This window comes from Cydia fagiglandana, chromosome 3 (assembly GCF_963556715.1).
Source record: "Cydia fagiglandana chromosome 3, ilCydFagi1.1, whole genome shotgun sequence".
In the NCBI taxonomy this organism is placed as follows: Eukaryota; Metazoa; Arthropoda; class Insecta; order Lepidoptera; family Tortricidae; genus Cydia; species Cydia fagiglandana.
In genome coordinates this window covers 10,177,988-10,191,320 of record NC_085934.1, presented here as the reverse complement: position 1 = coordinate 10,191,320, position 13,333 = coordinate 10,177,988, and the positions used below count along the sequence as shown (strand labels likewise).

The following is a 13,333-nucleotide window of genomic DNA, read 5'->3' as shown; positions in this document are numbered from 1 at the left end:
TAGCCAGCCGGACACTCGAGCGCGGTTGTTCGCACTGTATTTGCATTCTGTTATTGGCAGTCCCGGTGTAAACACTCGTCTGATTGGACACTATTTATATGTAAGCACGTATAGATCCACCAGCATATTCCACGTGTGGGTTAAGCGATAATAAACTTTTTGTCAACAGGGTAAGTGCTCTCATATGTCACATTTAAGTTGGCGGGTCAGTATGGCCGTAGTGATATGTCAAACGCACATGTTTTAGTCGCCGTGGATTTATAACGCGTCGACGCCATAAAACGGGACGTAGCGAAAGTAATTTAAGCCTCTATAATTTAACGTAGCACTTGCTACAGTTTAGTGCTACGCTGTAGCACCGATCTCGTAGCGGATCTTTAGAATATTTTGATCACATCACATGAAATTTAATTATAATGGAACATGGAAGATGGTAAGTACTAATAAAAATACTTAATTAAAGTGACAACTACGCGACAATCAAGTTATTGGACAGTTGTTATCCGCACAAATACATTACCAGAACTAGTCCCACGAGCTTAGCGTTGTCATTGCTTTTAATGCACCACCACGCACTTTGCTCATATAAATTTGCCGTACAAGTACTGCGAGAAGCGGTTTTGTTCAAAAGTTTATCTTGTCTTCCTACTATAAGTATGTAAATATAATAAATATAAGATTGTTTTATTTTATACAGTTCTATTGTCTATATGTGCATGCGTCTTTGGGTCTGGGCTTGCTTTCCATAAGCTATAAACACCAGAGTATGCTTGTTAAAGCTCCGAAAGAAGTCTCAATGTTAAAGGAAAATCATTATTCACAGATTAAAGACTTGTTTCGTAAAAAAAAAAACTGTTTCTTTTGTTTGTCTACCGTCAATGCAAAAACTAGTTTACCCCTTTAATGATAACAAATTTCAACTCACACGTCCCTGCTCACGATGGATGGGCGGCGCGATACCGGCGATCCTATCTCCTACGCTCGCGATGGGCACTCACGCAAATTAGGCCCTATCTTCAGTGGGGATCAATTAGTGGGGTTCGGTACATGCGTGCGGAATTCCAAGCGAGCACTACGCACGTGTACCTATTTATTAGGCGTTCACTGAGTGGAGTGCGGCGTGAGTTATTTTAATGCCCCGTAAATTGTAGTCAATTGCTGATTATTACAGACTTTAGTTACAGTTTTGAATGATTCACGGTTAGTTTCACTATGCTTATATCGACCGGGATACCCGTGAACAAGATGCATGTAACTGCGCCGAAATACCGGGAGCTTGAAAACAACACAAAAGGTAATCACGGTCAATAGACTCGTCGGTATAAGTCTAGTGAGACTTTAGTTAAATGCAATGCCGAGAGGTTTTTAACTTTTTATTTGTTAATTATGTAACTGCGCTCAAAATGGCCAAGGGATTGAAAAAAAGTAAGTACCTCACTTTATTTTAGCTTGGGACACAGGTAAAGTAATATGTAACGACAAAGTTAAAATGGCAAACATGATCGATGTGCACAATGAATGAATAATCGAATAACAATGGAGATTACATAAAATAGTTATTTAAACTTAGAAAATATAACTAAATTCCAAAGTTAATTTAATTCAATAAATGTAATCTTCAACTGTTATTTTGCTGTCACAACTCCGCGATGCTTAGAACTCAGTGTTTGACTAATGGTAACATTCCATTTCTAACCGCAGCTGCACTATCGGTACTGAAAGCGTCGATGTCATTGTCAATTTCCATAGTAAAATGAACAGTAGTGCAGCTGTCGTTGGAAATGGACTATCACCTTTAAGGTCAATGTTTAAGGTAAGGACAATAACACCGACGCGTTCAGTGCCGGTAGTGCAGCTGCGGTTAGAAATGGAATGTTACTATAGGCCAGAGTCGGATTCAACCGGAACGCTGCCGGAGCCACCCGAACGCAACAATTTCTCATGCAAGCCACGCTTCCCAGATGATACGTGATAACACGAAAATCTCCCAATTGCTTACGTGTCTGGTCGTTCAAGACTAACCGAGCATTGAATAGCTCCTGGTTATAAATTAGCTTCTCTGATAGCCCGATAAGTGTCAGTAGGTACGCGTTTTGGTGCCCGTATTTTACCGCGTTATCCTTTATCTGTAGGCGAATTAATTTAGTAGGCAGTAACATTGTCTATTTCAATTTTGAGTTTATTGGCTGATCAACTATTCTGCTAACAAAAGGGATCCCTTATATAATATTATGTCCTTTTTCATACCTTTTCGTAAGAAATACAAAATATTTAATGACCAAAAGCCATCCCTTTAGGGGGCGAAAAAGGGGTGGAAGTTAATATGTATGGAGAATTAATAAAAAGCCGATTGGATAAAAACTAAGCCTAGATAATACCTAAATTAAATCTAGTACCTAACTGATATCTATAACATGGCTTCTTGAGCATGGGCTCTATGAATTGCTTGTGCCACACGAATATACCTTTCGTTACTAAATATATACTCTTTATCTTTATGTACTTAAATAAGAGTAAACAAATAATTTGTACATTTTCGGGTACCTAGTTATAAAATTTATTAATTAACCAACCAAATACAAAACCACCTGGATTCGTCACTGAATGACCTGACTTCAACCTACATTTTTATTTGCACACAGATTTTGTTTACTCTTTTTTAAATACCTAAAGATACAGGTCAAAAATACTGCTACAGGCCACGAAGTAGCGCACGTAGTTGCTACACGCTCAATGACGTTCTTCTATTTCAGTCATAGGATTCTATGAGGCAGAATTTATTGACAGCTAAGGAGTTCCTATATCGATAAACTCAACTATCGATGTTTCTCTCAGGTACTAGTAATCGCTCCAAATTTTGTTTGTAAAAATAAATTTTTATTCAAAGTATTAACATGAAACGAAATAATAACTACATTCCCGTTTTCTTCATTTTGAAGGGATTGTTTAAACTTCACTTTTCGTATTTTTTTAAATCTAGCGGTCATGTAAAATAGGCTTTGTGTAAACTTTATCATCGACCCCGAAATAATACTACAAATAATAACTATACATTTACAAACTAAACCGGAGGCGGTCACTAGTATTAGGGAAAAGTATCGATAATTGAGTGTATCGATATAGGAACTCCTTAGCTGTCAATAAATTTTGCCCCACAGAATCCTATGTCTGAATATTATACTTACAATGTACGTGTAGCATTATCCTTTTGCTCACGGAGGGCGGCACGCCGTTGGCCGCTATGCACAGATACGCGCCCATTTCGGAACGCGTCACCTTTGTCAGGTTCACCACGTCGCCCTCTAAAGAAGTCACTGTGAAAAAGAAATACCAGATCAACATTTATGCATTTATATACAGGGTCATTTTTGGACCGTTAGTCATATCGTGCGAGGTGATTACGTAGGCCATACTGAACAACTTTTTCTATGGGACCAACGCCGAAATCACGTAATTTTTTTTGGCCGTTTCATACATTCAGGTCGAGTGGATGTCAACGTTTTCTATGGGAAGGCCTAATTTTTTTGGGATTTCGGGGTTGGTCCCATAGAAAAAGTTGTTCAGTATGACCTACGTGATCACCTCGCACAATAGTTATGTATGGCTAACGGTCCAAAAATGACCCTTTTCTACTTTACACCATATATTCTACTTTTACATAAAATACTGTGATTTAAACCCAAGACCGTGAGGTTCATAGTTAAGTTGATCATCACTACCAAGTAAGGGCTTGGCTAAGGTAAGGTAGGATTGATTGAACTCTAAAAATATTAGATTTGCATTGTTGATAAGGAGTAAGTAAGAGCCTACTCAAGTTTTCGTAGAGTGTATCTCAAGTATGTGCACACCGCTTAACTCTAGCGTCTTCAACTAACATTCGCGCACTATTGGTTATTCGGTAGTGCTTACTTTACATTTTGCGCTGAGTGTTGGAAAACATTTCATCCAGAAGTTGACGGGTTTCGTAAACAAATGCCGTTAGCGGTTTGAACTCGAGCTGTTTTCCTAACACCTTGGAGAAGTACGTTTACAGTCATTATTCAAACAAGAGGATAAAAAACAGGGGCAATATTTTCCGAAGGTGGTGAGGGGAGCTGATGGTTAAAAGTGTAGCTCTAGAGCGGTCTCTCGACGGTTCGTTAGCAAACAATGCGGTCACAGCGCCAGCTATGGAGTGCTCACGTGTTTATATTATTTTGCGATAGGAAATTAATTAGTATTAAGCTGTAGTGTTTAACATAAACCCATAACTTCTGAAATTATGTTTATATTTTTAAAATGTGACGTATCCAAATACATATTAACTTTGAAAAATAAACACGTAAAATAAGGCAGATATTTATATCATAAATATCATAAAAGCTTTCTCCAAAAATATCTGCAACGACCGACAAAGATAGAGATCAAGAACGATGTTACTCGTATATAGAGATTAGTGCATATATCAGCATATGATAAAAAAAACATTACTTTAATTAAAATAGTTGGCAATGTTGGCATTAAGATAATTCTTACTAATCCGTAAACGTCTTCAAAGAGTTTGGCATCAATTTATGTGTATCAATTTGATCTGTATTTTTCATTATTATTATGAAAACAAATCTCATGGTCTTATTTCCAATTATAAATAAGTAGGTTAGTATTTTTAGTAAAGCGGGTATCAAATGAAACATTCATTCAATTCAATTAATAATTCAGTATATTACATTCAGCAGTTAATAAAGCTGAGACTCAATTATCGCCGATATCTGAAAATTAATGCAAATAATTTATCCCGATCGAACGCGAAAGTTTCCCGAGTGCGACTCCACGACTCCGCAAGTCTCCTTGAAGGCGGGCCGTTGAATAAACTTGCCCTGTCGATGTGTCATAAGTCAAGTGACGCTCGAGCCACAGGACCCTAGTGGTTTTGCCATAGACGTACAAACTTTCTTGAGACAGGAAGAGCGTTCGGAAACTAAGAAACTCCAAAATTATATTTTAAGATTTTTAAGTAATTTTTTTCTTTAATTTTATTAATTTGTAACTGCTATAAAGTGTAATGTTATTCATAGCATCATTGTAATTAAGTATTCCTAACAGGCTGGCCCACCGTATTGGTGCCAAACAGTGAGTTTTATTTGCTGTCTTTGTTGGTAAATTTACACAAATACAGTAGAGTCCGGTTATAACGACGCCCAAGGGACCGATGATATTACGTCGTACTAACCGGACGTCGTACAAAACAAACTGCCAATTTTAATATATTTTTTCAATCAAAATAATTACATCATTTTGTATTTATTAATATTTATGCGACAATTAAAGAAAAAATAAAACATTTCTTTTAAAATATTTTTTACGTTAGTATTACGACACCTTGTCAAAATGAAGAGTTGTGTGTTTAGAAGAAGCCACTTTTCAATGTACGCGTACTCACTCGTCATCCGCAAATTACTCGAATCCCGTAAAATAAAAAGTATTTTAATGCTTGGAGATCTAATCAAGATGACGTTGTTTTATCACATAGTTTCTATGGCCACCTCCTGTGTCCATCATCAGATCAGCTCGAAGGTACCTACCAAAATATTGCATTGATACCCAACTTACATAACTATGTATTTATGTAAAGTTTAAGCTGAATTGAATAATGGGAATTGGGTTTTATTTAGTTTACGAAAGTAAGAAGAGCAAGTTTACGAAAAGTCACATGACTATTTCATCTTGCTCCATATAGACAAAAGGGGAGTTGGGTGCGTGGGACGGAGTAAGCTTCTTACCAACAATTTATTTGTAAAAACTACGTCGCTCGTCGTTGTAACCGGACTTGACGGACGGATTTTGTGTCAATTTCCGTCGTTAAAAGCGGTCGGTCGTTATAAACGGAGTCGTAATAAACGGTCGTTCTTTCATAGTAGCTTGTACTAAAACCAAACAAGTGCCTATACTTACGTCGCTATAAGCGGTTGGTTGTTATAAGCGAAGTCGTACTAACCGGATTCCACTGTATACCACAAACGTGGAATAATTACCTACCACTAACTTTTCGCAAAATGAAAAGGCTGGCCATCCCCCGGCGAGGAATCGTTTAGCTATCGACTGTTTTCTCGCTCAAGACACGAACAAAAGATCATGAACCTCAGTAAAAGAGACACAATTAATATAGTCTTCTCCGTCAGTTCTAGTCAGTCTTCTCCGAGACCACGGGGACAACGCCGTCCTCGAAACGTCGGAGGTAAATCTTAAAACTTAAATACGCGATTAAGTCCCGTTGTGCAGTTTGATAATGTTTAATAATCGTGAAAGTTTAAAACAATTAATATAAATAGTTGATCGCTGGCTGTTCTCATTGCTGGTAAGAACTCACTAGTTTGTCGCAGCGAAGAGACAACTCGCTCAACAGTACTCACTTAGCCATGCTCGCTTGGCGGTCAGAGTCTGAACTCACGCTGTGAGAAGCCAGCCAGCGCAGACTGCACGCTTTTGTTATGCATTTTACGAGGATATTTTATTGAACTCTGATCTTTGAGCGTACCTATATAATATACTTAATATATAATCACATTTTTGAATCACTTGCCTTGTATGTGGTCGTGTGCAGTTATCAACTATCACCACTTGCTCATACGTTAGCGCGCAGTTCAGTTGAAATTTTTAGTGTGGATAATTTTCAGAGCTGAATTTCTGTATAATAAATACCATTTAGTTCTATATCCATTTTGTGTTAAGCCCGTAAAAGTTTGTGTCGATAGCCGTCCCGCCCGAGCGAGTGGCAAGTACTTGTTGTTACATTCAAACATTCAAAACTATCGGAACTACACATTCGGTTCTCGCTGAGCGCCGACTCGTAACTAGTTACTAGCTCTAATCGCTTATCGCTCATCGACGTTAGTGGCACAAGTGCCTAAAAGCCCAATAGATAGTTACCACTAGATATTTAACAGTTCGTGCCCGGAATCGGTGATCCAGTCCAAAGTTTAACTGGAATTTAAATTTCCATCAACGCTGTTTTAATTAGATATGCATAATCCGCTTTAATTGTTAAAATATTTACCCCATACAGGTCGCAAAGTTTCCAAAGTCTACGTTAAGCTAACCAAAGTCCATGAGCCGGTACTTTCCCAAAGAGTCCTCGAATTAAATGAAAGAGCAATATTTTCCTTACAGCGCATTGTTTTCAAGTTATCATTTTAATTAAGAACTTGAAACGTGTCGCCTCAAGTTGCTAATCATTATTAGGACGATTGAAGGAACAAGTACAATGTAACTTAGGAAAATTTGTAGCAAGAATTTGGAGGTTCATGTACTTTGTAAGATAACTAGATGGCAGTGACAATGTTATAATAATAACTTGATTTGTTAGCGAACGGACTTATTACCTATGTTATTAGTGAACAAATAATAATGGGCCTTTATCATCTGTGTCAGATGTTTTAAGCAGCATCCCGGTTACGACACTTGCGTTCGAGAGTATAAAAAAATATATTTCTGGTAAAGATGACTATTATTTTTAGGTATCCCATAAATAAATAAATAGCATTCTTGCGATTCGTTGTATCCAGAGTTTTTTTTTACGCTTTGTCAAACCGTGTTTGGATTGGATTACTGTGATATTTTTTTTATATGTAAAGTTCACTTAAGGCAGTTATTGGAATTGACACCCATATTCGGGAAATATTATAATGATAATCTCGAGTTCTGTACAGGAAAAAATAAGATAGGTGTCATCGACAAGGTCGATCAGTCCGATCAGTCGGTCTTTTCAATCGTGTAGCAAATATACATATGTACTATACATATTAAAATGAACTTCATTACTTGCCGTCATTCCTTCATGACAATCCCTACACTATCACTAAAAACTTCATTCCTTCAAAGTAATGTCAGTATTCATGATAGTGTCGGGGCCGTATAATAAGAGATATTATAAATATCTGCTCTAAGCTCTGCAGAGATGAAATCGTCAAATAGAAGGATGCTGGAGTTAATTTGCATCAGTCTCGGAGTAAGTTCCCGCCATTCATTCGCTTATCTGCATAATTTGCTGTACAACATGAAACAAATAGGCACGCGACACGCCGCCGTTTTCACCAGAACATGTTTTATGAGAAACAATAAAGGGCAGATTTTGAATAATACCCCTTTGTTGGGCACCACTGTTTACTGTCCTCATTATTGTTATATTCCGCTTATTATTCGCCGAGGATTCGTGAAAGGTGTCTTTGTATTACTTTTTGTCAACGAGGGAATAATTATCAAGCGGAGCGAAGGATTTTTGTTTCAAGTTAGTCTTGCTCATTTCGATTTTATAAATTGAGGATGATGTTCAATGACATGCTATTTAAGAAAGTATAGGTTAGTCTAACCTTTTCACTCTTCGGGGCTTTTTAAACAAAAAACTGCAATAAAACTAGTTCACAAAAATTGTTATAGCTACAGCGACAATGTAAATTATCCGGTTTATGTAAAACAATAGTGAAAACCTATAAACTTATACAGACTTGCAATATTCCAAGATAATATTTTTCCTCCAAACTGATTTATTAACAGGAAGTTTCCTATAAGTTTACTGTAACAAATTTGAAAATGCCCGGCGCCATCATTGAAAAACTATATTTCTCGAGTCCGACGTCCTCGAACTTTCCTCATTGGAATATTCTCTGAAGAAACATCGCCTACGTAATGGATAGCCTGTATTGTTTCACTTCAGATTTATGGAGGTAACTTGTAACGGCTTCTTTAATTAGACTTCTTCAGTCAAATTGATGATTGTTATTGATGCCAGTTAATTTGGTATAGGTTAGGGCGAGGTTTCACCTTAATACCTTTTCAATTATTTAGAAAGTTTTCGATTTTTGACGAGCGGTTTGTTAATTTGATGAAGAAATGAATAGCGGTAGCTCATTGAGCACTTGAACTGCGTGGAAGTAAAGATGAATTGACGTAGTGCACTTTGTCTTAACAGGTTTGTATGGAGCGCCCGCTCCGTCGTGAAAGTCATTATGGGTGGCGCTATGTTTCCTTTAATGAATTGACTGATGGCAAGTGAAGGCTTGAACAGAGGGTTAAGTGGGACCAATTGATTAATCACCTTGACACTAGTTTACGATTGCTTCTACACATAAATAGGAACCTACGCCTTTTGGTCATGTTTGCATATACGTATTTGATAAAAAAAAACAACACAAACTGGGCCGCTACATTTATGTAATAATTATTTATTTCTACATCTTAATATATTTATGCAATATGTTTCATATGTTTGTAGGTAGGTACATTGATTCTTTTAGTTAGTTGGGCTCACAGCTCTAGAATTCTAGCATTCGTTTTATTGTCAATCACTATTTTAACAATGTGAAAAAAGCAATGATTACTTACATTTTTGTAAACAAACAAGTCGCACATAGTGCCGAGCAAACAGTTAAAATGCGCGCGAATATTGTTTCAATTGTGAAAACAGGGACAATAAAATTTAGCAATACAAATGACTGCGTTGTTTAATTTGTCAATTCAATAACCCTTTTAGGTATCTCGGCCGAATGTGGAGGGAAGTAAGTAATTATTCCCGGGCCGTCTAGTGGTAATCCGGTGGGATTAGAAAGGGCGTTGAATGGTAATAGGAATTCACGAGACGCTGTGCCGCGATTTACTACTAAGATTCAATAGTGAATATTTTAAGCTGTGATTTATTTGGGCCTCTTGCCATTATTAAAAATGGGTAGCGCGGTGTAATATAATGCGGGGAGTTTCATGTTCGAATATGTGAAGTATCGTGATAGCAGCCTTGCAGTGTCAATATTTTCAAAACGTTTGAGAAGAATTTTAACCGGCCACTGTTTTCAAAAAGTTAGGAAAATATTTTGGTCGCTTGCGTTATTTTATAACTACGCTACGCGTCGTTTGATACCAAAACCACAAAATCTGGTCAGTAACTTTGACGTTACGGCGGAACACACGTCATAAATGTACCAATATACCTACACTAATATTGGTACCTAGGTATAATAAAATTATGGACTTCTATAAATTGGGCTTCTAAGATTGTCCAATATTATTTAATAAAACTTCACAGACGTGACGTAGGTACAAAAATAGTTCTTGGATTTAAGTATATTCCTAGATTCATTACTAAATACCTTCTTTGCTATTTTTAAATACCCTTGATAAATGAGTGGCGAAATTGTTGGGCGGGTTTGTCATGGTACAATACATAATAATGAATGCGAATGCGTTATAAGAAAAGAAACGTAACACTTACAGAGGGTTCAATCGTTATTGAAGTGAGGAGAGAACTCAATATTTGCAGTTTTAGTAAATAGAAACGTTGGGTGCACGCTTCATTAAATTTAATGGATACGGCCGGCAAACACTTCGAGCACGTGAAACGTGGCTAATTTGAGTGAAGCGAGCAATCGCTATATGGTGACCACTTTTTTATTATTATAATATTTTTTGTTTTTTCTAAACTTGACGAACCCTATAGTTAGTGATATGTGATATGTTTATTCCCGCATCAGTCATTAAACACCTACCGGTGGGCGATAACTGAAAGCAATATTGCGATTTGAAATAAACGACCACAATGCAGTTTATCGTGACGTACGTACTCGTAATAGTCCTTAGCCAAGCATTTTCCTGTGAAAACGTATTAGGTACTCCATACAATTTTACGTGACGATTTCAGTCCGGCATTTCGTGATGTAGTTACGATATGCCCTAGTTAAAATGCCATATTCTAAAAATTTACACGATATAAAGAAAATATGGCGAATTCATACATGGCAATTAGGATTGTTCATTTTTTTTCAAATGTTCTATTTCGAAAACCATTTCGAGATATAAGGTTTTTAAACAGTTTCCGACATTTGCTGCGATATAATAATTGAGGATTGAAGATATTTCAACAAATATCCTTATGACCTTAGTTTGACCTTCTCCTGGGCTGAATGTAAAGTCATTGCATAATAAAAGTTATCGAACCATAGTAAATAAATCCGTCACTCACGTATTGTCAAAGTTATCATTGTCATCGATTGTCATAACAAAATTTTTCAGTTAAACCGCTGCGCTTGTTTGTTACAATTTGATTTATAATTAATACCTAAACAGTAGATTTCATTGCTTAATAATATATCGAAAACCTTGTTCCTATGTGTGGGAATGATTCACAAAAATAATAGTTCGAATCCACGAAGACCTACGACGTGAAAGATGGTGCCGTGAATTAAACTTGGAATACCTACCTACTTCACGTGTTACACACAGTATTGCTGTGAGAATCACGTTGATGTAAGTATAAAATTAATATTAATTTACTACAATTAAGTATTTAAAAGCTCAATTTATTGGTAGGGTCGTGGTATCTATTTATTTTCTGTGGTAATGTAGCCAGAGTATCTAAAGGCAAACCGTTAAACAGAGATGGTGCCTACTAGAAAGAAGGAATATACAAGAATACATAGCCATACTCAAAATTCAGCCTGAAACTGCTTTAAAAAGATATAATTTCTAATTTCCAGGTACATGTTGCAGTTCAAGCTGCTGATATCATGGTGGACAAGACTTAATAAAGAGTTGTGAATAATAAAACATGTTTTTGTTTACCTACTTTTTTATTAATTTGGGAAATATGTTATATGTTTCCAAAAAAAATAGTAACTTTACATTAAATGTATGTTTATCATGTTCTGCACGAGCATCTGACAATGATGGCTTCTTGTTGACCATCCAGAAGAGAAGTGTATGGTTTGTTATTTACTCTGTTCCCAGGCATTATTTACGGTCGTAAAGTATTACGACGATTAATAATTAATATGACGTTCGTTTCAATACAAAATGCTCAACTTTGTTCTGGGCCCAAGTGCAGTTACATATCTCACAGCTGTATCTAAATAGGAATCACGATGACCTGAAATAATAGGATATAATTAGCAAAATTGGCATGTTCCTAATATAGTAGTATAAGTATGTAGTACAATATCCAAACAATGGTGACAAGCCGGCAGAAAGCACCCACTGGGTGCTAAGCTACCTACCTTTAGCAATGGACGCTTGTAACGATTTTATGAATCCAATCTTCTTACAAATCGAATCAGTTAAAATATATATGATGTAGGTAACTTACATTTGTATTTTTGCTCCCTTGATTTCAGCCAAGTTATGGTTGGAGTTGGATGCTATATGGATACATACTCCAATAAAACTAAGTTATATTATATAACTTAGGCAGATTTCTGGAATCAGCTTTCTCAAATTTATAGCGTAGGTATTTTGAAATTAATGATTCAAAATAAACGAGTTTTTCATTCCAGACGATTGTTATTTATAGAAACTCGTGACACTGACATTGTTGACAGGTGGCATTACAATCAATTGACAATGACAACTATTTTTTTAATGCTTGTTGTTGCTTGTGCATTATCCTAATCAGCCGACGACATGTAATTTACGAGAAGTCGTATCTCATATTTTCAATAAATTATAAATATTCAACCGAGCCACAAATTACTAAATCATTCAAATGGGTATCTTAAATTAACCTATATTTTCAGAAAATAAAATAAAAATGAGAGTCTAAAAAAAATGAACAATCCTAATTAATTATGATACTCGTAATTAGAATGAGAATACGAAAAAAAACATCATCAATAAATGCTAAGTTACCTTTTGTCTTCCCCTGTGGTCCTCCTCTGGAAATGATGTCTCCGCCATCCTCCCTACGCCAAAGAATCTTCGGCGGCGGGAAGCCCCTGGCCTTGCAGACCAGCTTAGCCGATCCACCTTCGGGCACCATCATGTCACCCGATGTCTCTTCATAGATTATGTCCGGTGGTATTACCACCTCCAAAAATGCTGTCTATATGACAAAAACATTTTAGGGTTGAACAGAAAGTAGAGATATAATACACAATCCAGTTATAGAAATAATTTAGCAAGTTTAGTATTTTTTGCAAGTTAATTTGGTACCAAATTTTATATTACTAAATAAAAGGTGATTTGATGAAAAATATGAAACATATATTTAGGAGGTATTATTACCTGCATTTTCATGGGATCTGTGTTTACTTGGCACATATATTGTCCTCTGTCTTCTCGTTTAACGCCTCTTATATTAAGTGTCCACGTATTGTAATCATTATGTGTGACACTTAATCGTGCGTTGTTTGTAATTACATGCTCGTGAATCGCTAGAATCGCCTTTGTATCCGCCTTTATCCATGCGACCTGATCCGCCAAAACGCCAGCCAGAAATCCGAATGTAACCATGGAATGCGTAAATTAAAAAAAAAGATGTAATTACTCGTACCTATGTGGAAGTAACAGTCAATGAATGCCACGTTTCCGTTTTATTTCA

General features: G+C 36.4%; 1 protein-coding gene across 1 annotated transcript in view; it reads right to left on the bottom strand.

Moving 5' to 3' along the window:
• Positions 1-13,333, bottom strand: part of LOC134680093 (lachesin-like) — a 110,434-nt gene that overhangs the window by 27,750 nt on the left and 69,351 nt on the right. Inside the window, exons 4-6 of the mRNA XM_063539133.1 lie at positions 13,018-13,203; positions 12,643-12,835; positions 3,186-3,314 (exon numbers count right to left, since the gene is read on the bottom strand). Coding sequence (XP_063395203.1) covers positions 3,186-3,314; positions 12,643-12,835; positions 13,018-13,203 — 508 coding nt within the window. The remainder of the gene's footprint in view (positions 1-3,185; positions 3,315-12,642; positions 12,836-13,017; positions 13,204-13,333) is intronic.